Genomic DNA, 27295 nt, shown 5'->3' with positions numbered 1-27295 from the left:
TCTCTGCAACAAAATTAAGCCTTCACAGGACAGATAACTTTTTTTGGCAGTTGGGTGGTTTGGGGGCAATCTTCTCTTCCTTATTCCAGTGTCTTTTGTGTCCGGTTCAGTTCCAGAACTAAAGTCAACATCTATGGAAATGATAGCTGGAATGTCTTGAGCAGCAGGAAGAATGTGTAGGATAAAGTCCTGAGGTGCTACCAAATTACAGCCAAGATCAATGTTCAACCCTCACACGTCTCATGTGACCCAGCTGTGTTTATCGCCCTGGGCCCTTTACTCTGGGACAGTTGGCAAGAGCCAAGGACCCAGCTTTGAAGAAAAGACAGCCAGGTTAATCTGAAGGGCAGATTTGACAAGACCATGGGTCTGGAAGGCCCAAATGAAGAGGGGCGCTCCTTTGAAACAGAGTCAAAAGGCAGGCAAGCCATGGCTTTTCGAGGTAGCTGATGGCTGTAGCAGCATCCTGGGGTCCTAGAAACAGACAGGGATCTTGGAGATCCCCGAGTTCAAACCTCAGTTCACGGATGTAGAGAGTGAGGTCCAGGGAATGGAAGGACATGGGTCAAGCTCTCACAGCATGTTAGGAGCAGAGCCAAGGCTGGAACTGGGGTCCCTGATTTCAGGTCAAGCACTGGTGTCCCACCCCGGCACTGCTTAGTCCTGCCCTCCTCCACCTGGGGGCGGCGGTGAGCGTCACTCCTCTGCAGTTCCAGGTGCCCAGGGCTTTCTCCTCTTTGAGGGACAAGGCCAGATTCAAGGCTTTTAAGCTGCTACCATGGGCTTCACCACAAGCTCATGGGAAAGTTTCCAAAGTCTTTAATAAACACTACAATGTCGTTGGCCTTAGCCAAGGCTCTTTGGAAGAAGATGCCCCGTTCTTGTCCAAGAGGAAAGCAAGCAAGCGTCTCAGAGCGCCTCAGAGCTGCAGGGCCCAAGCCCATGCCACTAGGGGGAGCTGTCTTTGGCCAAGCTGCAAGGCTGCCACAGAGACTGTTCTGAGAGCTCTCTGCTCCAGTTCCTTCCACGGTAAGTAAATGGACACTGGACTCAAGGAAGAGCGAGGGGAAGTGTGCAGCTGACGTGGGAGTGGCCAGGAGGATGCACGTTTGGACCCAGACAGCGGGAAGAGAGCATACTGCTGTAAGGCACAGCACAAAATGGAGAGGAGACGGCAAGCCCTTTGAACATGGCTGTCACGGATGTGAATAAGCAAGAAACATGTGCTTTTGCAACATGGCTCTGACCAAGACAGGTGTGGGGAGGATGTGTTCTGACAATGTCTGTGAGCAGACACAGCAAAGAAGGCTTATTTGGAGACATCTATGACTGAGATAAGACACAGCGAGGAATTGTGTTTGGAACATGAAAGAGACAAACCAGGAACAGTAAAGGAACATATTGGGGACAACAGAGAGTGTGAGGCACTGGCGAGATGCCAGGTAGAGAAAGTGCTGGAAAATGGGGGAAAGAAAAACCCTTCACAGGGGATCTCTGGAGGAGAAACCCCAGGGAACAAGAAAGCTGTCCTGTCCCCTGGCTCCCTCCAGCGCCACCTGCTGGAACCCCAGAGGAAATCTCCGGTGGGCGTGGGCTGCCTGGCGGAAGACGCGGTGGAGAGAATGGCAGGTCCAGTCCCACACAAGCAGCAGCTTAGAACCTGCCCTTTCTCCGAGAGATGGCTGTCTTCTGAGTCACTGCCCCAGGGCCTAAGTGTCACAGGGCTGAGCAGCCACCAAGGAAGAAGATGCTGAAGGGTGGCAGTGACTCTCCCATTGGGCACCACACTCCACTGCATCCCTGGAGAGGGGAGATCATAGCATCTCAGAGTTGGAACGGACATCCCCAATGATCTCTGCAGGAGTGCTCCTTGTGCCCTACAGACGGGTCATCATTCGCCCCTTACTTGGGAATCCCCACTGACTGGCCAGGCCATTATTATTCTTGAACAACTTTAGTTATCACAGAGAACTTATTCATGTTCAGCCAACATCTGCCTTCCTACGATTTCCACCCAGTGGAACTACTGTGCCCTCCGGGCCCACTCAAAATTCTTCCCTTTACTAATTATATCCTCCAAATTTTCTCTTTTCCGGGCTACGCATCCCCACGTCCTTTAAGAGTTCATTATATATTATGGTTTCCAGATTATTGCTCATAATGATCACTCTTCTCTGAAAAGAGTCCCTATAGGATTATCTCTCTTGAAATACAGTACCCAGAAAAAGCACAAATCTACACAGGGAGCCTGACTTGTAGATATCATGCACTTTCCGTCATCAGTTTGGTTTACGTCTATATGAATGGAGTCAACACTAACAATGGCAACATGCTCTAGGCTTGCAGGGAGCTTGTTGACAATTTGTATCTTTTTGACACAAACAGCTGTCAATTCCTGTGGTTCTTTATTTAATGGGTGCAGAGTATTTATTTACTTACTATTTTATTATTTTGTTTATGCCAAAATATAGGCCATTCCCTTCATCTCAGATAAATTTCATTTGATAGGCTTGGTCTCATTTTAGTCCATTGAGATCATTCTAAATCGTAACAACTGCAACATTCAAGATGCAATTCCTTAGTACCCATTCCAACTAGACTTTAAGGATTCACAAGCACGCAGAAGGTCAGATAATTTATTGCGACCGAAATCTTTCAGTTTAGTGTCATTCTGCCTTCCAGGTCTTTAGTCTTCAGTCAAGATCAAAAACAAAAACAAACCAAAACCCAAACAACCCCATTGATTAGGGCAGGGCGAAAACAGAATTGTTTCAGGCACAGACTGCCTTTCCCGTGAACAGCTAACATTCAGTGTGTCTGAGAACAAACCCGCCCGTGGAAGGCTTTATCCAGTGCCTTGCAGACATGAATCTGTCCCGCGGTAAATCTGTCCTCATAATGAAATTAGTTGGCATGAACTGTTTTTTAACAAAACAACACTGACTCTGGCTTACACATCATTTGTGTAATAGCTGTCACAGCATTTCGGTAAGGTCTATTTCAAGCTATGAGTCTATAGTTTCTGGAGTCTAGCTTTAGTCTTTTTGAAGAACTGGGGCAATATTTACTAGTCTCCAGGCTGCTCTCATTTCCCCGGCCTTCAAAAGCGCACCAGTCAGAGATCTTATCAACTAGTTCCTTTAATCCCCGGAGAGAGAATACATCTTGGCTCAGAGACAGTTAAATATTTTTCATGAATCCTGGATGGCAACCTTCTCCCTATAATATTCTCATCTTTCCGGCTGGAAGACTATTCTTATTCCAATAGAATATGCAAGATTTCTTCCCTAAATATTGAGATCTAACTATTTCTGGGTTTGCTACTTGCTCTGAACATTGCTTTTGATTCAGCCTTGGCTATATATTCCTTTTTACATGCTATTTTCAAGTATAAACTCTCTAGATAATTCAAGATGCAGCCTCAAGTTTTCACATACCTCCCTCCATTTTTGTGCCTTGATCATTAAACATATCTATTAAAAGGAAAAAAAAAATAATAGGAAGGGAGAGAGTGAGGGAGGGAGGGAGGAGGGGTTTCTCATTCTCATTAGCCAAATTTCCTTTTTTATCATACTTACTTTCACCGTCAGCAACAATAAAACCAAGGCAGACATTAGGCTAAGTGTGTTATATATGTATTGATAGGTGTATTTTATGCCTATTTAACAGACAAGGAAGCTGAGTTTCAGAGAGTTTGAATAATTTGCCCCAATTTACTCAGTTAATAAATGGTAGGATCAGAGCTTACATTTAGGTCATTTTTGATACCAAAGGCTGTGCTCTTGTCCCGATACATCTTCACTCATTGTCTCGAGAACTGCACAGCTAAGTCTAGTGTTCACGCAGCTGCTTCCAGCGTTTCCCTGTCCCGCTGTGACACATTCCGGGGAAGAAGAGGTCTATGCAGAAGCTCGTATTATACCCATTCCACCTGTGGGAAGCCTGCAGGGTGATACGTATGGCTCCTCCTTTTACTGAAACACAGTGACTGGGACACAGGAGCGAGACAGGACTCGTTCCTGTAGTCCTCTCCCGCTCACGAAAAGAGAATCTTTGCCCAGTGGCACATATATATTCTGTGATATGGAACTGGGGAGACCAAGTTGAAAAGGAAAAAAGTCCTGCAAAAGGCAGGAGGAAAGGCAGGAGGGCATCGTCAGAGGAGCTGGGGGAGGAGACAGCAAAGAATGAGGACTGAGGATGGATGGCAGGAGGGGTGATGAGGGCTAACAGGAGCCACGGAGTCGGGCATGTGGAAGGCTCCAGAGCAGTCAGGGAGAATGGAGGAGGTGCTTCGAGAAGTGTTTCCCAAGGGCACACTGGCTGTCTCATACAGTCCTTCCAGAGAGTCAAAATTAAAGGTGGAGATGACCAGGGAACCACTGTTGGATGTCTACATGAATGCACAGAGAATTGCACCGTGAATGGCAAACCAGCACCCAGGGCCCTGGAACCAATGTCTGTTTAGCTTTCATCCACACGTGCCTCTGATAACCTGCTCCCTTTTGTGTGCCTCACTTTCCCCATTCGCCAAACGAGGAGGAGGATTATCTAGAAGATCCTCTGCAGCCCTGACATTCTGGTTCTATGAGCAGCAGAGATGGTGGGTGACAGTACGGACCTTCTGATTGGGCACCGGCTGTGTGTGGGACTGTTCTTCAAAGCTGTGGGTAATTGCTTTGAATCTGGCTTTTAATATTCTATTGTTAGTATCTGATGCTTTAGATTCCGTATGGAGGGAAGAGGTTTCACTGGAAACATGGGGAGGCTAATCTTTGGTTTGTATTAAAGGATCCGAAAGATCTCAATTTCTGAATCTGTGAAATTACTCTGCAAAGCTGTTAAGTGTATCTGGGGAGGATGGCACCGGAGAGCCGAAATACCACAACTTAGAATGCAGCGCGACCACAACTGTCTCTCCTCAAACATATGCTTAAGCAAAACATTGGCAGGGCCGCTCAAAACCTCTGATGGAAAACATCATTAAAAAAGAATCTCTGACATTTTAACACACGAGTTTTTCAAGTGCCATCTCTTGTTTTAATGGTTTTAGTAAAATCCTGCATAATTTACAAAGCATTTTTGTATCTTTCTCCACACTTAATCTTTAACACCAATCCGTGAGGAAGGAGGGTATGGGATATCATTTCAGTTTGAGATGAGGAAGAAGGTCAAGGTAGGGGCATGGGTTGATTGATGGGGGAGGGGGTCTAGGGCTACAAATCAGGCATCCTGCCTCCCAAACTAGGAATCCTGTCCAACTGGGGAATGTGAAAGTCATTTGCGTGCAGGGAAGGTTTGCGGTGAAGCGTAACACTAACAGTTGATGAAACAGACTTAACAATTAACCCGTGTTCCAAAAGGAGACTAGTGAAGGCATCTTTCACAAAGTGCTCTGGAGGTTATGTGTGTCAGAATTATCTTGGGAACCTATAATAAACACAGAGTCCCAGGATGCACTCCTGACCTCTGTCAGCAGGGGTGAGAGGACAGGGGTGGGGTGGGGAGACCAGATATCTTCATTTTTTAAAAATGTTCTCAGGTAATTCCTAGGAGTCTCAGATTCTCTAAGCACACGGATATCCAGTACTGCACTCACACCCGAGGCAGTGCTTTGGGCCAGAGGCTTAGGGGGCTTTAAAGAGAAAGTACAGGTAAGCGGGAAGGGCCAGAGCTACAGCATGAGGCATTCCATGGTGTCCCCCAGGACGTCAGAGTAGAAGCCCTGAAATGCACCCAACAGTGCATTTTAGCAAAGTGGACGAGGGGATCGTTATGGCTTTTCACGACATGCACGATGAAATAAGACTTGGTGATGAATCATAAAAATGAGAAGTTAGAAATGCAAAGGAGGGGCGCCTGGATGGCTCAGTTGGTTAAGTGTCTGACTCTTGATTTCAGCTCAGCTCATGATCTCACGGTGTAGGAGTTCCATCCCCGAGTTGGGTTCTGAGCTGGCAGAGCAGAGCCTGCTTGGGATTCTCTCTCTCTCTGTCCCTCCTCGACTCTTTATCAAAATAAATAAACCTTAAAAAACCATGCAAAGAGCAATGTTTGGAATGTGTCTTTACGTAATGAAACAATAAAATCATTGGGTACCATTAGCTTCCAGAAACTAACTGAATTGTCTCTAAACAGTGAACACACAGACTCGTACTCAGCTATCAGTAAGTTCAATCATTCAAAAGGCAATGGCCTAGGTCAGTTTCTTCATTTGTCTTTAGACTCACTATCAAACAGAAGAGAATACTGACTAGGGAAGATACAGTATTTTCCAAACATGGGATGTGTTCTGCAGGGGCTATGCCAAACGGTGAACACAGAATTAAATAATTTGCATCACAGTAAGGGTGTCTGATATCTCTTTAAATTATTCTAATTTTACTTATTTATTTATTTTTAAGATACTTTTTTTTACGTCTATTTCTTTTTCTTTTTGAGAGAGAACACACAACACACACACACACACAAGCAGGGGAGGGGCAGAGAGAAAGGAAGAGAGAGAATCCCAAGCAGGCTCTGCAATGACAGTGTGAAGCCAGATACAGGACTCAAACTCATGAGCCATGAGATCATGACCTGGGCTGCAAACAAGAGTTGGACACCTAACCAGCTCAGCCACCCACATACCCCTTTAAATTTTATATTTACTTATTTTTTGGTGGGGGGGAATCATTCTGCCTATTTTATTTATTTTTTTAATGTTTTTATTTATTTTAGAGAAAGACAGAGAGAGAGAGAGACAGAGTGAGCAGGGGAGGGTCAGAGAGAGAAGGAGTCACAGGATCTGAAGACAGGCTCCAGGATCTGAGCTAGCTGTCAGCACAGAGCCTGACACGGGGTTGAACCCACGAACCGTGTGATCATGGCCTGAGCCGAAGCTGATGCTTAACCGACTGAGCCACCCATGTGCCCCACATTCTGCCTATTTTAAAGAGAAAGACTCAGTTGGCCCCTACTCAGGCTTTAACAAGTTTCTAACACCTAACACATGGAAAGAAGGCCTTAGGTTCAGAGCCTTTGACAAGCAATAAGATCGAGTTAAATTTTAGTAATAATTTCTATGAATAATAGTTTGTTTTGTTTTCATTGCATTTATATTTAAAACAACCTTCTCTATATGGTTTTGCACTCGGGGTCATGATACAGTTTCCATTACGAATGTATTTGTTCAGATTAAAAATATATTTAAAGGTCGGGGCACCTGGGTAGTTCATTGGCTAAGCATCTGACCCTTGATTTTGGCTCAGGTCATGATTTCACAGTTCATGAGACGGAGCCCTGTGTAGGGCTCTGTGCTCACAGCGTGGAGCCTGCTTGGGATTCTCTCTCTCCCTCTCTCTTTGCCCCTTCCCCGATCACACTCTCTTTTTCTCTCTCTCAAAATAAGTAAATACACATTTTAAAATGTATTTAAAGGTACGTAGTAAATAAATAGTGGCGTGTGTAGAATGCCGATACAGTAGAAGTTGTGAAAGTAGCAGGCAAGTGACAAAAGCTCTTATAGACAGACGAGAAAACTGACTTGCAGTGAATGTAGAGTCTGGCAAGGACACAACGTGTCGCATCTGCAAGGTGGTGGCCCTAACATCACAGGCCAGCACTCTTTCTGCTATTTTGTGTTACTTTTAGGAAAGACCCAAAGCGCTGAGTTTGCACAGTTTGAAATGCCTAAACTCTGCCTCTGGACAAAATGTATTCCGACCCTGGCGTCAGATGCATCCTTGCTTCCATATGCCGAAGCGCAAGATCAATCAGTGGGCGTGGCTTGTTCCGATCCTAACGCGCCCCTCACGCTACCTCTCAACAGGCACGTGTGACTAAGGTCAAACCATTCTCCTAGTGAGATATTATCCCCCCATTGTCTACCACAGTTCCTCAGCGACAAACAAAAGGATCACAACTTTGAGTCTTTGGGGAATCAGATTGACTGCTTTTTCTGCTGAACTATTTCCATGTGACTGAACCTAAAAATATCTAGGAGAAGATGCTTTAGAAGTATGGACCCATCATGAGGTGCCTGGGGGGCTCAGTTGGTTAAGCGTCTGACTTCAGCTCTGGTCCTGATCTTACTGTACGTGGGTTCAAGCCCAGTGTCAGGCTCTGTGTGGACAGCTCAGAGCCTGGAGTCTGTCTTCAGATTCTGTGGTTCCCTCTCTCTCTGCTCCTCCCACACACATATGCTGTCTCTGTCTCTCTCTCAAAAATAAACATTAAAAAAAGTATGGACCCATAATAAAAACAGCCAAAATTTATTATATGCCATTTATGGTGCTAAACAAATCATGGATTACCTTACATAGTTTTCACAGCCATCCCCTGACATAGGTTTTATTATTTGCAGGTTCTGGTTGAGTGGAATGAGGCCAAGTAACTTGTTCCAAGTCAAACATCCATCACCTGGTGGAGGCAGGATTCGAACCGCACCAGCATCTCACTGCACCAGCAGCACCTTTAAGTGTGCACCTTCCCTCAACAGGCACCCTCGGGGCTGAGCCACTGCGGGTAAGAAAATGAAGCTGGCCAGGTGAGTAGAGAATAAGTCAGGTGCATAAGAGTACTTAGGATCCCTCGGGATGAACTAGGCTTCCAAAAAGAGAAGCAGGTGGTAAGAGAGCCCAGAGGGGGAAGTGATTAGTTATTGCTCAGAGATTGAGGGGGTGGGGATCCAGACAGTTTAGAGAGCTCATGTTGGAACACTCCCTTGAAGAATGAGTAGGCTTGTCCCAGGCCGGAAAGCAAGAGAGAGCATTGAAGGCAGCAGAAATAATCCAGAGGCAGGACAATTTCTACTTTGGAGAAAACTGATGGATCTTGCATGCTTAGTACACAGGGAATTCGGCTGGGGAAGAGCTGAGGGACATGAGCCGGGTGAGGCCAGAAGGACTTTATGTCTTTCACTATCTGTCCACTGCAAGTCCGACTATGTGGCCCAAGGTTGTTCTATTACAACTCAATCCAGCTGGCATTTACAGTTTCAAATCCCGCATGTCTGAATGGCCTTTCCATCCTTTTGAATGCTACATATGAAATAGGTCGTCTCTTTCTGGTTATATTCTACACACAGTCCCCAAAGAAACTCAGAGGCAGAAAAAATAAATTATAACTTGCAATACTGTCAAGAAAAGGTCATCCTGAAATCACCAAACACATGAATAGCCTTGAGTTCAGTCCTACAGTCCATTCTTTCAGAAAGTCATGGGCAAACTGGACTGAATGCAGAGAAAGTTGCCCAGGATGGTCCGATTGTGTGTGTGTGTGTGTGTGTGTGTGTGTGTGTGTGTATGCACATGTGCTGTTTCCAAGGGGTCAAACCATCAAAAAGAAATGGGATGGTAAAATATCAATTGTGTGTTCCTTTATGGACGGAATCTTGCCTATCTGGATATCTGCCGTGTCCCTACTGCTGGAAACAGTGCCTGGCCCCCATCAGGCATGTGATACAAAGGCAAGAGATGAATGACTCAGTGAGAATACACTAAGAGTTCTGAGACTTGGCTTCAGATCTTTGTTCTGCTCATACGGCAGAACTATCTTAAACTGCTTAAGTCTTTCAGCCTCAATTTTCTTCTCTGTAAAGTATGGGGTTCACTAGTCTATTTCAGAGATTCTCTTAACAAGACTAACAACCCCGTGGGGTGGCCCTAGGAGACACTGGAGGGACAAGGTCAATGGTCGTGGCTCTGTGCACACACATCCGCATATAAGCATCGATTGTGATCAGAGCAGTACTACTTTAGAGTTCATACAACCAAGTAAGATTCCATTTGAACAAAAGATTTCCACATCGGGAGAAAAAAAGTGCTAAAAATGACTGGACTGCTTCAGCTCTGTTATCACTTCCGGCTATAGAACTCTAAGCTTTGATAACGCCATGATATAGAGAAGTAAAATTTGACCCAAATCTGCAACAACTAGGGCTGTTCAAACAATAAAATGTCTTGCTTTGAATAATAATGAGCTGCCTCTCAGGGGAGGCAGACAACTACTTATCAGATAAGAGATCGCTGCATTAGCTGGAATATTTCGCCAGATCACTTCTCAAGCCCTTCTCAGGTCCAAGAACCAAAAATTTTATATTCTTTCAAGGGTCTTCCATTAACTAGTGAGAAGCACAGTTTAGCAGTTTCCAGCAAGGGCTTTGAAATCAGATGAACACACGTGAGAATCCTAACCCTCGCCATCTGTAAGACACTGGCCAAATTAATCTTTCTGAGACTCAGTTTGCTCATCAGTAAATGGAAATAATAATACCTGCTCCACAGAGTCTATTAAGGATTCAATAATATGATGCATGTGATACTTTTAGCAGTACGCCTAGCATATAGAGCAGTGGATCTACCATGCTGTAAATGGTAGATCTTACGATGATGATGATAAAGGAGGAGGAGAAGGAGGAAGAGAAGAAGGAGGGGGAGGGGGAATGTCTGGACTAGGAAACCCAACTATTCCTAACGCAACATGACAGTCACATATATGTACAGGTGTGTGTGCCCAGCTATATGTGTGGAAACATACACACACACTCCTTTCTTCAAAGCCAGAAACTTAAAGCACGCAATGCCAATTCACAAACAGAGGAACAAATTACATTCTACCAGCCAGCACAGGAAACAAAAGTCTGAAAAGAATAAAAGGAACAGGCACAGGACCCAATATATTTGTTTGTCAGGTTTATCAAAATACAGATTCCCTCCTTTCTTAGAGAATAAAAGGCTCTCCAAGAACAATTCTCACTGTGAAATGTTTCTAAGAATCTTGTTAAAAATAACCTGAAATAGGCATGGAAACAAGAAAAGACGTTCGGAAATCATTCTCTGAAAAGTAGGTTTTTGGCTCCTTGCTTGAGTCTAACCCAGAGCACACACAGTTGTTTGTTTCTATAACCAGAAGTTACTCCCTGGGTTTTCTGGCGCAGGGGTGGGAGACAATTTCACAGCATTTCTAGTAAACAAACGGCAGCTAGAAACTTCCGCATGCGTCCTTACCCCACAGCCCCCATATCTTACGGGTGAAGTACTTCTGAGCCTACTGCTCAGGACCCATTCTTCCCCTTGTCAGGAGGGCATTGTGGTGATTTTGGCACCAAACCACTTCCTTTCACACCACCTGTTCCGACAATGAACCAGTGTTCAAGCAATAGGAGCCTTGTTCTACTAACCTGTGTTTCTGACTTTTTGCCTCGAAAGATGATGACGATAATGAGAATTCAGTTTATCAGTAACTGATGTGTTCCAGGATCCTTACATACAGTATCTCACACAAGTCTCATAACACTTTTATGAGGCAAGAACCATTTTGCACAGGAAGAAACTGAGGGGTACAGAGAGGTCAAGTAACTTGCCCAGGGTCACACAGCTTCAAGGTGGCAGGACCTGAAGTCAAACTGAGGTCTATCAAGTCCCAAGTCCTATGCATTTGGCCATAACACTAAACTGCTCTAAGGTACTCTGGGTCTTCCCAGGATGGGATCCTTCAGAGCCTGAAGTCCTGGCCCTTGCTGTTACAAGAAACAAAGAACATGAATACCAGATTGAGGGGGATGCTTTTTTAATCTCAGCCTAGGGCTCCTTCTCCCTAAACATATGTAAATGGTAATTATGTTGACATTAAGGGCTCAAGTGATAGAAATTTGTGACAGGTGGAGGGGACAAGGTTTTCCTCATGCAGATCACAGGCATCGAATCAGCTATGTAGCACTGAGCATCTACAGAGCCTGGAGATGAATTTCTTCCTCAGGTATGTCTACATTTCCTAACATGCACCGACTGCCAGAAGAATCCTAAACCAAAGCAAAATGGCCCCTGAAAGTAACACTATTACCTCGGGTACATTTCTTCCCCCTGGCACTCTTTCCAGAAGGTCTCCAGCTCCAACCAAATGAGAAAAAATGGTTGAAGTAGGTTTTGCTCCCTCTTGAGTTCAGCTTACCTATGGGAGGATTTCTTGCAGGTCCATAGTTCATACAACCACAAAGCAGGGGTCTGAGGGAATGTCCTTGGACATCCCACTCCTTCCTCAGCCATGCTGACTAATTCAAGTCAATGCTTCCAGTGACCGATGTCTGCCACCACTTCTTTTTTTTTTTTTTAAATGTTTACTTATTTAGAGAGACAGGGCATAAGCCAAGAAGAGGCAGAGAGAGAGAATCCCAAGCAGGCTCCACATGATCAGTGTGCAGAGCCCAATGTGGGGCTCGATCTCACAAACCATGAGATCATGACCTCAGCCAAAATCAAGAGTTGGGAGCTCGACTGACTGAGCCACCCAGGCACCCCTCGATCACCACTTCGAAGTGACTGGTGGTTGTCCAATTTTCTCCCATTTTATTCTACGTATTCTCTACTTTAATCCCCGTATTAGGAACACCCTAGTAAGGCAGTCCATGCCATTTTGTGCTGGATGAACTTTTTTTTTTAATGTTTATATTTTTGAGAGGGAGAGAGGCAGAGTGTGAGCAGGGATAGGGGCAGAGAGAGAAGGAGACACAGAATTCAAAGCAGGCTCCAGGGTCTGAGGTATCAGCACGGAGTTTGACGCGGGGCTCGAACTCATGAACTGTGACATCATGGTCTGAGCCGAAGTCAGACGCTATACCGACTGAGCCACCCAGGTGTCCCTGAATGTACTTTTAAAACTTCAATCTTCTATCTTTACTTCTCTCCCCTGTGACCTTGAAGAACAAGCCAGATCCCTTTTCCGTGTAATGGTCCTCAGATAAATAAAAACAATGCTGATGACAATAATCTTCTTTAGGCTCTAAGCTCAGCATTCCCCTGTTCCTGACATTGTTCCTCACAGGTCCTTCATTCTGCAACGAAAATCATGGTGTTTACCGTTTTCTGGACACACTCCAGGCTGTCAATGCCCAGTATAAGATGGAGCTTTACCACCTCTACGGGCCAGGGACCCGCATCCTGACACTGTGGACCGAACACACATTTCCAAGGAATATGGTTTTCTGGTGGGTCTCTTAGTGTGTTCTGGAGGCTATGCCTTCCTGAACAGCTGCTCTGACTAAATCGGGAGGGCGGTGTCCCTGCCAAGTACATGCTGTAAGAGAACAGGCTCATAGAGCCTGCCTGGTGGAAAGGGCTTATCTGGAAGGTCACTGCCGGCACTCTAACCACAGAAATGCAGGGTCCTCCTTTGCCCAAGGAACACCAGTTATTGCCTTCTATGGGGTTTTGTTTCGTTTTGTTTTTCAATTTGGCTTGTCTTGGCAATGGATGTGAATTAATAGGAGCCACATGGTGGGGAGCCTGGGCGGCTCAGTTTGGTTAAGCATCCCACTCTTGATTTTGGCTCAGGTCATGATCTCACGGTTTCATGAGTTCCAGCCCTGCATTGGGTTCCGTGCAACTGACAGCACAGAGCTTGCTTGGGATTCTCTGATTCCCCTTCTCTCTGCCCCTCCCCCAATTGCACTCTCAAAATAAAAAAAGGAAACAAAACATAAAAGAGGAGCTCAGGCTGCACTGTGGGCAGGTAAGAGCATACCGTTTCTGGAGCTGATAAAAGACCCCTCTTGCTGTCGCCTGGCAGGGGTAAGGAGAGTCTATGCTGCAAAGCCCAGAGGATTAGTTTCAAGCAGGGTTTCTCAACCTTAGTGCTATTTTGCAATTTGGGCCAGACAATTCTTTGTTGAAATGGGGTTGGGGTTGCCCTGTGCATTGTTGAAAGCCTAGCAGTGTCTCTGCCCAATACCCACTGATGTCAGCAGCGCCCACCAATTAGAAAAACCATAATGCTTTTGGACATTGCCAAGTGTCCCCTGGTATACAAAATTGTCCCCATTTAAGAACTAATGGATTATACCCACATAAGCATAGTAGTTTAAGACATACAACAAGACCTAAACTTGAAGCAACTTCCCTGTCCTCTTGGTGCTAAAAGAAACGATAACTCCTTGGTGATCAGAACGGACTCCCTGCTCTTGGCAACATACCAATGGATCTCAATACTACTGTGCATCCGAGCTCCCAAAATGGAAGCACTTCTGGTCCCCAACTGGATCCATTCTATAGAAACTCTATAAGTGGAACCCAGGCTCTGGTATTAACAGCTCTCCAGCAGCTCCAGTGTGATCCAGGGTCAAGGGCCAGAACCACACCACATTGACTCCATTCATGACCCCGGACCACCCTGGGCATCTCTGGAGCTAGATGTGGTTGGGGAGTCTGTCCCACAGAGTGGCAAGCATGACCCCTCTTTATTGTGGGCACCAATCTCAGAGGGCTGGCACATAGAACCTCAACACCCTAGCCAAGTACAGCACCTACAGAGGAAAAGGGAAAAATCAAATACACAGAGAACATACCCAACTTGTTGGACGTGGTTAGCATTTTTGAGATTGGGTCAGAGGAATACCTACAGGTAACTTCAAAGCCAGAAGGCATATTCAAAATAACAGTCCCAACTGTTCAGCCCAGGGCATGATGTATTCAGGAAACAAGTCCTGTCTCATGTTGCTTAAACAATTATTTATGAACAGTGTGATTAATTTAATTCATCTCTGGTTTTTCTTCCAGCAGAGAGAGGGCTGCATTCTTTGAGCTGGAGCTGTGTTTGGAGCACAGAGATTTCTATTGACTCATTTCTTATGAAGTGCTTATCAGGAAGCTGAAAAAAATAACTGGAGAAGTTTGTTTAACCAAGATATGAATGATGTTATATATACAATGATAACAGCAGCAGTTACACCAGCTTCCGTTCATTGAGCACTTTCTGTGTAAGAGGAACTGGGCTCAGCTCTGCACATATATTCTCATATTTAACCTTAACAAAAGCCCTAGGAGATGGGTTCTCATAGTATTCCCATTTTACAGATGAAGGAATAGAGACCCAGAAATGTCTGGTCACATGTTAACATTTGTATCAATAGAGGCACCTGGGTGGTTCAGTCCATTAAGTGTCTGACTTCAGCTCAGGTCATAATCTCACCGTTCGTGGGTTCGAGCCCTGTGTCGGACTCTGTGCTGACAGCTAGCTCAGAGCTGGGAGCCTGCTTCAGATTCTGTATCTCTCTCTCTGACCCTCCCCTGCTTGCACTCTCTCTCAAAAATAAATAAAAAACATAAAAAAACCCCATTTGTATCAATAGTAAAGGACAAGTCTCAGGACTAAAACCCAGGTGTGCCAAACCTCAGCATGACAGCCATTATGCTTTTGGTTTCATACCCAAGTTCTCCTACCTCTAAGTCAGAGGTCGGAACTTTTCTTTGAAAAATGTCTCCATGGAGGGAATAATGCTTAGGCCTCAGCACGTAGGTCCAATAAAGGGCACCCTGCGGGGCAGCTTAAGCCACTTGATTCCTAAACTTCAGGTAAGAGGAGCCCTTTTGATGTTGTTCTGTTTTCCTGGTGTGATCTCAACAAGAAAAATGTTTTCTGAGAGGTTGCTTTAGGTTGTGATTGGGAAGGACTGGGGACAGGCCAGCTTTCTGGTTGTGTGAGCAGTGCAGCCAGACAGAAACACAGGTCTTGGTTTAATGCTCTGTTGGCCGCCATCTTGAAATTCTTACTAAGTTTATCTTTGAACGTGTGAAGTTTAAGGGACAACGAACATGCACCGGTGATATCTGGGGCACTGGTGAGCACAGGCTACATGTGCATGTGTGTGTACACTGTACTTCATTGCTGCCTCAAAATGCTAACAATGCCCCATGAGCACAGGATTCTGGTAGACTCACCATGCCTAAAGAGCTCAGTATGACTCAAAGCAAATACAAGGCCGACACATTATATATAGAAAGTGTTTTCCTTTTTATCTATCGTCTCTTAGTCAGGAACTTCTACAATATGCTTATTACTGAGTCTTACTGAATTCTCACAGGTTAGGGGTTCACTAGAATCGTATGCTCATGCTTCATATCAACACAACTGAGTAACTGGGAACACAGAGAGCCCTGAGAGGCCATGGTTATGATTTGATCAGAACTTGTCAAGTGCAGAAGGAAGGCAGTGCTGTTTGAAGAAGAAGGAACCACCAAAAACCCCTCTCAGGTCTTGTATCTGCCAACCACTTCTGCTGAAAATACCAACATAGAAAGAGAGTCTAAGATACGGCCAACCACAGCTCTTTTCCCTTTTAGTCCTTTACTCATCAATTAGCTGAAGGTAGCATGTTAGCAGAGTATGTGTGCTATCGAGAGATGAAGAACAAGCATTTGCATGAAGTTTGTGCACTGTCTGGTAAAAACAAAATACACAAGCATGCTTGAATTGTGAAAAACGATTTGCGTTGTTTGTGTCATTTTGGTGATGCCATACAAGTGAAATGCTCTCATGTTTGCTTTTCAAACTGGTTTTGCGCAATATTATAAAGATAAATGGTAAAATGTTGCTAATAATTTAAAATTAAATTTTATTTTTCTACTAGAGGACAGGTAAATAGCAAAGAAAATACGCCATGACAAGTTGAGAGAGAAATTGCAGATAAAAAGAAAAGGCTTTACATTTTAATAGTTTCAATGGAAGTTTTTATCTGCCCTTTGACCAAGGGACCCTGCAAATGTATGCAGCTAGTCCTGGCGGAGGCTGAGGGAGAGGAGGCAAGTCATCCTCGAAGCATCTTCGATTCACCCAGATTCAGTCCACATTGGCTCAGAACAACAAGGTAAATGTGGAATCCAATTGTAACCTCCAGAGTTCAAGGTAAAGGCCACACAATGGCTTTTAAATGTCAAACAACTTTCCAACATTAGCCGAAATTTCTAACGATCCAGAGTAAAAGCAAACCTAAATTATTGTCTCATCCGTGGGTGATCTTCTAACCCACAGTGTGAAAACCTCTGCTTAAAAGAGGAATTCTGGTGTGTTGAGATTGAAAGTTGGCAAGCGAGGGCACAGTGAAAAAAAAGTTATTCCGATTATAGGATTCATAAATGTATTTGAGTATACATATTCTAGGTGAGCAACAGGATCTGATAAGAGCATCATCCATCCATTCAACCAATAAGTATATGAAGTGAGCAAGGGGCTATACTCTGGGGGAGCTTTTGGGAATAAAAGAGACATGTTACCTGCCCTCATGTACTGGCAGTCTGGCTGGGGACACAGATAATAAACAAGTAAACACAAACTACATATAATTATAAATTCTGATCACTGTTATTTATAATGGAAACAACAAAAAGTAATGGCCCAGGAAAAAATACTTTTCTCCTACTGCTCTTGGTTTCCTTTGTCTCTTTCTCACTTTCTATTTCTCTCTATCCTCATATTTTCCTCCTCTTTTGATTCCATATTTAAACCTGAATATATTGTGCATGGAAATGTCAAAGACTTATATGGCACATTAATTAGAATTGCCTTATTTATTATTGAGCTTTGGTTGATAAGAGTTAGTAAGACTGAAGGAAAGCATAGACTGCAGGGTGCCTGGGTGGCTCAGTTGGTTAAGCAGCCAACTTCAGCTCAGGTCATGATCTCGTGGTTTCTGGGTTCAAGCCCCGCATCAGGCTCTGTGTTGACAGCCAGAGCCTGGAGCCTGCTTCAGATGCTGTGTCTCTTTCTCTCTGTTCCTCCCCCACTCCTGCTCTGTCTCTCTCTCTCAAAATGAAACAAACATTTATAAAAAAAGAGGGACCCCTGGGTGGCTCAGTCAGTTAAGCATCCGGCTTCGGCTCAGATTATGATCTCACAGTTGGTGGGTTCAAGCCCTGTGTCAGGCTCTGTGCTGACAGCTAGCTCAGAGACTGGAACTGTTTCAGATTCTGTATCTCTCTCTCTCTCTGGCCCTCCCCTGCTCGTGCTGTCTCTCTCTGTTTCTCAAAAATAAATTAAAAAATATAAAAAAATTAAAACAAAAGGAAGAAAGCATAGACTGCCTTATTCCAGAGAGAAGGTTTGCAGAGCTCTAGGTTTGTTTTTTCCAGTAGAACTTTCTATAATAATGAAAATACTCTATTTATATATAACATATGGCTACTGAGTGCTTGGAACGTGGTTAATGGTTACTCTATAGGACAACACAACTCCAAGGATTCCCCATGTCGTCAACAACAACAACAACAACAAAAACATGTTTATCAGGGAGATGGAGGGTGGGAAATGAAAGAGAATAGCCAAGAGCCAAGTCTGACAGATAAGAAGTTCTTTGGGAAGTGCTGGCTCAAGCTTAGAGCCTTCTGAGGGGCTAGGTGAGTGTCCCAGGTTTGGGCAAGGTCTAAACCTGGCGAACCAGGGAGATATCTAAGACTGGCCTGAGAGCAGAGAAATCCTCCCCAAAGCTCAATTCTGCATGCCATTGCTGCATAGCTAAGCATGCAATCTTAGCTATTTACCTAACTTATAGTCTGTTCTCATAATATCATTATCTCTCCCCTGAGGACAGAGCTTTGCAGTTAGCAAAGCAATTTCACCTCCATTACCTCGTCATCTGATTTTCACAATGAGGTAGTGAGACAGGCAGGGCCAGGTGTTATTTACCCAAGAAGCCAAAATGGGACTCCTCAGTGGGTTTCAGGTAGAGAAAAATTCTTTTCTAGGGTTACTGTCAGCACCACAAATCTTTACTCTGCCTGAGCTCATAGAGGGCTTCTCTTCATAAAGACAGTCAAACAGAAGAGAAATGAGACTGGGGAAAGGGACAGAACATTCCTTAACCCCTTGTCAAGCCTCACAGGTGCCAGGCATTCTCCTAGGCTCTGAGGAGTCAGCAGTGAACAGCACTGGTAAATCCTTGCCATTTATCCAATGGAAAAAGAACTCCAGAATCAAACCCCCAATGAACTCCGAATCACATCAGTATGGCTTGTTCCTGTCTTCTGTCACACTATGTCACACTATGTGACTATGTGTCACAATCTATAGGGTCACACTTTGCTTCCCAAGTGGCCATAGTCACTTGGCTTGAAAATGGCTTAGCAACTTCCAATGGAACTTTACTAGTTAACATCACATAAAATTATTCCTCTTTAAGAGACTCTGAAAGGACTGAAGATTTTTTTATTTTTTTATTTAAAAATTTTTAATGATTATTTTTGAGAGAGAGAGACAGACAGACAGAGAATGAGCAGGAGAGGGGCAGAGAGAGAAGGAGACACAGAATCTGAAACAGGCTCCAGGTTGAGCTGTCAGCACACAGCCCGACGTGGGGTTTGAACCCACAAGCCGTGAGATCATGACCGGAGTCAAAGTTGGATGCTTACCCAACTAGCCACCTAGGCATCATGGACTGAAGAATTATATAATATGTGTCATAACCTGAAGCACAACAAAGGCCAGCACACACTGGACCATTCCAATCCACGAGAATCAGAGACTGTGGTTTGCGAAATTTAATACATGTAAGAATCATCTTGGCAAAAATGCCATTTTCCCTAACCTGTCCCAATTCAGTGAATGGGGCCCAGGAATGTGTTTTTATTCAGCTTTGAAGGGATTCTAATGTGAGTGGTCTACTGGTCATACTTTGAAGGAAAAATGATCAAAAAAATAATAATAAAGGTTGCAAATAAGGGGACATGATTGTGGTTCTCCAAACCCTCAAACAGTATTGCATAGAGAATAATGGGAAAAAAATCAAGAAAGTCTCAGAAGGTACATATAACCAAAACATACAGAAAGAGTTATTTCAGTAAAAAGACATAGTTTGTTTTCTCTTGTCCAAGGCATGCCTAGGGCCAGCAAGTAGAAGTCATTGGGATGCCAATTTCAACTCAAAAGGAAGACCTTTTAGACTCTAGACCTTTTAGACTTTAGAACTCAATGCTCATCAATTAGTATGATTCTCTCTTTACAGGAATTCAAGTAGAGACTGGGTGACCCTCATTAGTGATGATGAGGAATCTGTTGGTTAGGCAGCAGTCCCTTTAGTGCCCAGTAAACCTTGTGCACAATCCCAGTGATGTCCACTGTGCTATGGTTATTTACCCATGTGTCTCTTTCCTCAGTTAGGCTGTGAGTTCAATGAGATACCGACTCTCATTTATCTTTCTATCTACCACCTACTGTCCAGTGACTGGCACAGTTGATGCTCCGTACACAGTTAGGATGAATCAAAACCTAATAACCTAATCAGAACCTAATAAATCAACTTTTAGAACCTGCACACCTGGGCTTCTGATGAGTTTCCTGTAGTTTCAAAGGAAAAAAATCCAGATGTTTTTGTTCTTCTGCTCTCCACAGTGAACCCTTAGCAATATCTTTGGTTTCTCCTTTAGGAAAGTATTAAAGTTCCTTTCAATGGAGATCTTATATTTTTATTTTGCACATTTTTAAAAGTAATTTTAGTTACTGCTCCTGTGGATGGTGGTATTTTTCCTGATCCACATTCTAATTGGTGATTTCTAGCATGTAGGAGTCACTGAATATTGAGTTAGTTAGTAGTATTTGGATATCCTTGTGCAATGTCTTCATTTTGACAGTTTACTGTGGATTTTCCTGGTAAATAATCATATTGTTTATAAACAGTCACTGCTTTGCTCTTTTTTCTAAGTTTTTTAAAAACATGCATCTTTTTGGGGTGCCTGGGTGGCTCGGTCAGTTAAGCCTCCAACTTTGGCTCAGGTCAGATCTCACATTCGTGGGTTCGAGCCCTGCATCAGGCTCTGTGGTGACAGCTAGCTCAGAGTCTGGAGCCTGCTTCTGGTTCTGTGTCTCCTTCTCTCTCTGCCTGCCCCCTCATGCTCTGTCTCTCTCTGTATCAAAAATAAATAAAACATTAAAAAATACATCTTTTTTATTGTGTTCTTTTTTCTTTTTTAAATTTTTTAATGTTTATTCATTATTTTTGAGAGAGAGTGAGCATGAGCAGGGGAGTGGCAGAAAGAGAGGAAGACACAGAACTTGAAACAGGCTCCAGGCTCTGAGCTGTCAGCACAGAGCCTGACCTGGGACTTTAACTCATGAGCCGTGAGATCATGACTTGAGCCAAAGTCGGATGCTTAACTGACCAAGCTACCCAGGCGCCCCTCTTTTTCCTAAGTTTTATACTTCATATTTCTCCTTTATGTCATTTGGATTTTGTATGCAATGTTGAAATGTTGAACAGCACAGGTGATGAGGCAACCTTGTCTTCTTCCTGACTTGAGCAGGAATGGAGCCAATGTCTTATTACTGGGTGATTTCTTCCCTTCTCTGCCATTATGTCTGATGGAAGTTTCCTAGAGTGGGAAGAATGACTTTTCTATAAGAGTAAGACAGAGACTGGTGGATGGGGAGAACAATGATAGAACCAGGTTAAAGAAGTTACAGGGAGAGAGAAGCTGGCTCTAAATCCACTAAGAATCAGTTCACACCCATGATGAACCTCTTAGAATCCATTGCTCACACACTGGCATTATGCCTCCTCCTTCTTATTTTTTTTAATGCTTATTCATTTGAGAGGCAGGGGGAAGGAGCAGAGAGAGATAGAGAATCCCAGGCTGCCTCCACACTGTCAGTGCAGAGCCCAACACTGGGCTTGATCCCATGAACTGTGAGATCATGACTTGAGCTGAAATCAAGTTGGATGCTTAACTGACTGAACCACCCAGGCACCCCTGTGCCTCTTTTTAATATATGTGTACAAACAAATTAAAATTGCCCAGAGAAACATCTATATGACAATCATTCATGTTTGGAGACTATTTTTAAAAGGCTATGTAATCCACATGTCTAGACAAAATACTTCATGAGCCAACCAAATGGCATTTTCATTTCTATTTTGATCATGAGCTGGATATTCCAAAGAAGATGCTTATCTCACAGAACACCAAACACAACTGCAGACATCTCTGCTACACTGTCATTAGTTCATTCAATTTGAGTGCGAAAAGTCTACTAAGACTCTCTTGCAAAAGCATAGTTTCTTTCATTGGCTGCCCATGTGTTTGTTCAATAACAAAATATGTTAGTCAAAGGATTACATGGATAGGACCAACACTGGAAGATCTACTATTCCAAACCACTGAGGCAGACTGAGCTGTTTCTAATTCAGCCTAGAAAAGTAAAACACCATTTTCTCAAAAAGACTTTAAGAAAAGGCCCCACAGTTTCATGGTATTGTGACCTGGATCTTCCCAGAGTGATTCTTCAGTTGCAGACTAACGCCTCTTATACATCATAGATTCCCAGGAAAGGCAAGATAATTGTCAATTTTGAGTGTTTTAATCTTTTATTAACATGAAGACAGTGTGTGATCTTGGGCCAGTTAGATATTCTCTTTAAACCTTGGATTTTCTCCTAGTTAAAACCACGACAATTAAAATAGCAGCCTAGTTGGTCATTGTTACAATAATGCATTCAAAGTTCTTAAATTAAATAACTAGTAATTTTTAAAAAATATTATGCTAGGCATCATAATCATTATAAATAACACAAAAAGACATGAATTTGTCAATGGATTCTTTGCATGAGGAAATAAAGTGGCACTTATCAAATTCCAAATTTTATTTTATTTGTAAGTAACTACCCTCAACAGGGGGCTCAAAACTCATGACCCTAAGATCAAGAGTCATGTGCTCTATGGACTGAGCCAGCCAGGTGCCCCTGAAACTCCAAATTTTAAACATGCAGAACGATGTTCAGGTATCATATTACATTTCCATGACTTACCTTTTGTCACTATGGTTAGATTTAATATTCAGATTGAACTCCATATTTTCAATATCAGCTAATAGGGTTCTTCTTAAAGCTTTGCATCTGCCACTTAATACGTTAGTTCTCTTTGAGACCCACAGAAAGTGTCCAGATTTAGTAACATGGTAGATGAAGGTTCCACTTACAGAGATAGAAGAGACTCAGGAAGTCTGGGGTGGTCAGGTGGGTAAGGTATATAGGAGAATTCTGTGTAAGGAACATTAAATGTGAGAATCCTGAGAGGCATCTAAGTGAGGCTGTCAAGGAAGCAAATTGGATTTTGTGGTCTGGAGCTCAGAGGATAGCTCTGATCTAGAGCTGTTCATTAAAGACAGATTCATGGCACAAAGATGGTATTTAAAAGCTATGGATGGTCAAATCACATAAAAGCGAGAATATCATTTGAGAAGACCACGAAGAACCAAGCCCTGAAGGACTCTAACATTTAGAGGCCAGACAGAGAAGGAAGAACCTATAACAGATACTAAGAAAGAGTTACTGGTAAGTCAGGAGGCAAACCAGGGAGTATACTGTTGAGGAAAATTAATGTCAAACGTATTTCAAGAAGGAAGACAGGTTAACTGCCAGAGGTCAAATAAATAGTGTTTTTTCGAACTCTGAAACTTTTATATGGTGAAAGTTAACCAAAGTTCAAAGCAAGCAGAAGAGAGGGAAAAGTATTTGCAAATTATATAACAAAGGATTAATATTTAGTTTATAATAAAGAACATTCAGAAGTTAAGAAGAAAAATACAATAAAGTTGTCACATAAAGCACCAAATACATGAAGATGCAGTTCATATAAGGATAAATATTTGTCAACAACTTTGAAATTAGTCAATGATTAACTTAAAAGAGCTTCAACCTACCAAATCACCTGAAAAATGCAAATTCAGTGAAGAAGCATTTCTGTCATCAGCAGAATAGTAAAAGATGAATAACATGCAGTGTTGGTGAGGGGAAGGAGTAGAGGCTACTTTCACATCCTGCTGATGAGAACACAGATCGCTACAGCATGCTAGAAGGTCAACATTAACTTAAACCTAACATTTTTAAATGCACATGTACATGGATAGGGCAATTTCCATTTTGGGTAGCTATCTAAAAGTAAAACAGATGCACAAAGAAATCTGTTCAAAGGCATTACAAACAGTACAGTAAGATATAGCAAAAGAATGGAAATACCTACATACTCACTAATGGGAAATAAAGAAATTGTAGTGTGTATTTTTAGTACAGAAGATTATGGAACAGTAAAAAGAATGAGTTAGATCTAAATGATCTGAGATGCAATGACCTTTAAAATACATTCTTAAAGGATAGAAAGCAAGGTGCAAAAAAGTACACATAAAATGACCCCATTTATGTAAAATAAAAGTATTAAGAAAGTGGTCCAGTTTCATACTTTTAAGAACTGATATATCGCAATACCCAAAAAACAATCCAATTAAAAAATGGGCAGAAAACATGAGCAGACATCTCTCCAAAGAAGACATTCAGATGAGCAACAGACACCTGAAATGATGTTCATCATCATTTACAATCAGGGAAATGCAAATGAAACTACATGAGCCTGTCAGAATGGCTAAAATAAAAAACACAAGAGACAACAAGTTTTGGTCTAGATGTGAAGAAAAAGGAACCCTTGTGTGCACTGTTGGTTGGGAATGCAAACCGGTTTGGCCACTTTGGAAAACACGATGGAGGTTGCTCAAAAAATTAAAAACAGAATGACCCCTACCCAATGATCTATAACTGCACTTTGGGGTATTTACCCCCCAAAATACAAAAACACTAATTCAAAGGGATCCATGCACCCTTACATTTATTGCAGCATTATTTACAATAGCCAAACTATGGAATCAGTCCAAGTGTTCATCAAAAGAGAAATGGATCAAGAAGAAATAGTGTATATAATGGAATAGGATTCAGCCATAAAAAAAGAATGAAATCTTGCCATTTGCAATGACATGGTTGAAACTAGAGAGTACAATGCTAAGTGAAATAAGTCAGAGAAAGACAAATACCATATGATCTCCCTTACATGTGGACCTTAAGAAACAAGACAAATGAGCAAAGGAAAAAAAAAGAGACACAAACCAAGAAACTATAGAGAACAAACTGATGGTTACCAGAGGGGAGGTGGGTGGGTAGGGATGTGTGAAATAGGGGATGAGGATTGAGGGATTTATTATTATAAATTATTGTATTATTTATTTATTATTTGTATGTTTGTAAATGCATTTAAAAAATTACTAGACTAGTTTTAATTGTCTTTGAGGTGAAAGGTAGGGTCAGCAGGAAAAAGCCAATTTTACTTTTGATTTTTTAGGTTTTATACTTAAAAAATTTTTTTCCTTAATATTTATTAATTTTTGAGAGGAAGAGAGAGAGTGTGAGCAGGAGAGGGTCAGAGAGAGAGGGAGACACAGAATCTGAAGCAAGCTTCAGGCTCTGAGCTGTTAGCACAAAGCCCGATGTAGGGCTTGAACCCACGAATTGTGAGATCATGACCTGAGCTGATGTCAGACCCTCAACCGACTAAGCCACCCATTCGCCCCTATATTTCTTGAATCCATCTGAATTTGTTGATGTCCTGCTTACAGGATTTTTAAGAACAACATAAATTTTTCTTAAGGTGTATTAATACAATTGATCTAGAGAATTCATTTTACGACTTGTTAATTTATTCATCGAGAGTTTAAGTTCCTAGTGTACGTCAGGCAGCCTATTGGGTATTTGGTATGGAGCAGTGAACAAAACAAGATTCCTGTCCTTAGAAAGCTCACACTGCTGTGGATTCAGGTTTCAAACAGTCTTCTCTGGTCAGCTTCTCTGCTCTTTAAAGATTCCTCACCCCCACAGAAAAGCATTTCAGACCAATTTCCTGCACATTTCATTACCTCATGAAGAAATCACAAGAAAGAAAGTATGGAGAGTACATCCATAAGCCACCTCTAAACTGTCAACTCTGCTTTACAACCACACCACGTGTTTCCAAATGCAGCAGGGACCAAATACAGTGTCAGTCAGGTGGCTTTCTTGGGCTACCCTGGAAACCCCCAAACGCTTGTGTGATCGTCTCTATGGGAAAAGGCCCCTCCGTTCTAAACCACTGACTCCACAAACACACCGCGAGAGCATACACTATAAGTCGTTGGCAGCCTGGACCAAGACAGCTGCTAACTTAAGTAGCTTTTAGGCCCCCACACGGAAGTTCCTGTACACATGCTTTACTACATGGTTGGATTCTTCCTATGATACTCGCTTAAGGCATAATAATCAGGGAAGAATGTCAGCCTACAGGCGTAGCTTTGCGGCTCTTCTACCAGCTGGCATCACCAAACTAGGCTTTAGCTACGAGTCAGCCCACACTAGTAGCAGGGAATTGGATCCAGGCTTCTGAGCAGTCTCTGAGGGGAAGAGCTTATATTTCACTGCAATTCCTATTTTGTCTTCTCCTTTTCTTATACATGCAAATGGAAATGCTTAATTTTTGGTTGCCAGGACAGCTGAATACTGTCATCAGAAAAATTAAATGCTTATGTCAACGAAGGAACTGCTTTTTAGAAATTCCTATGCATCTCGGGACAAAGAAAAAATGCTGTTGACAATTTGTCTTTGCTACAGGATGAATGGACTTATTACACTTGGTTTTTCATGGCTGAGAACAACTCTAGCCCGGGGGAAGCAGAAAAGTTTCAGGGTTTACAGAGAGGCATCATGACTGGTCATTGAACATTCCACTCCACAATTTTCCCATCTCCATCAACCTAGGCGACCTTGGGTAAACCACTTGACCTTCCCAGGCTCTTTCACATTCCATTTCCTTCCTCATGCTGTTCTATCTGCTAGAATGGCTTCCGTGATCTCTCCTCCAAGTCTCCAATTCTTAAAAAATGCTCTCCTCTGAAGCTTTTCCTGATTTTCTTAAGCCAAATCAGCTTCCTTTCCCGTCAAACTCCCCTACTCCATTATCTACACCTCCATTACATTGGTTATCACATGGTATTACTGTTGCATTTTTATCCTTTTGTTTTTTGTTTATTGTGTTATTTTGTGGCTATCTTAGGGTATTACGCAATATGTTACTACTACTGTTCCTATGAATATTTATAATATTGTTAGTAATATTATGAGTGCTTACTATGTGTGAGTTTCTAACTGAATACATTATTTCTAATTGTCACAATGGTCCTATGAGATAGATATTATTGCTATTACTATGTATTTTTTTTTTACAGTTGAGTGAAATAAAACCAGGGGAGATTATACAGATGATTACTAGTGGCATTGAGTCAAAATAAAATGTATTTTACCTTAAAGCCAATGCTTCTAACCACTACTGTAAAACACTACCTAATAAATAATAGTAGATAATATTTACTAAGTGCTTACTAGGTGTCACTATGTGCTTTATACACATGAGCTGATTTTATCTTCATAAAAACTCTGTGATATGATCTCATTGTGAATATGATCTCATTTTTTAAAAATGAAATTAAATCTCACAACGTTTCAATGATTTGCTCAAGGTCACAGGACTGGGGAGAGTGGATTTGAACATAGGCCAGTCTCTCCCAGGGCCTGAGTTTTTCTCCACTATTCTACTTCATGACCAGACGGTAGAATGTTCTTTAATCTTTGTAAACATTGCCCAGGTTTTCAAGATTAGTCCTTCTGGAAACAAAGATCTGGAGAGGTAGCCCTTTTGAGTCATGCAAGCCAA

General features: G+C 42.6%; 1 protein-coding gene across 1 annotated transcript in view; it reads right to left on the bottom strand.

Moving 5' to 3' along the window:
- Positions 1-1709: 1709 nt before the first annotated feature.
- Positions 1710-27295, bottom strand: part of HTR4 (5-hydroxytryptamine receptor 4) — a 148521-nt gene continuing 122935 nt past the window's right edge. The window contains exon 7 of the mRNA XM_029943100.1: positions 1710-1800. Coding sequence (XP_029798960.1) covers positions 1710-1800 — 91 coding nt within the window. The remainder of the gene's footprint in view (positions 1801-27295) is intronic.

The sequence above is a fragment of the Suricata suricatta genome, chromosome 6 (assembly GCF_006229205.1).
Source record: "Suricata suricatta isolate VVHF042 chromosome 6, meerkat_22Aug2017_6uvM2_HiC, whole genome shotgun sequence".
Taxonomy (NCBI): Eukaryota; Metazoa; Chordata; class Mammalia; order Carnivora; family Herpestidae; genus Suricata; species Suricata suricatta.
The sequence above is the reverse complement of the archived record's forward strand: the minus strand, read 5'-3'. Positions and strand labels throughout refer to the sequence as shown.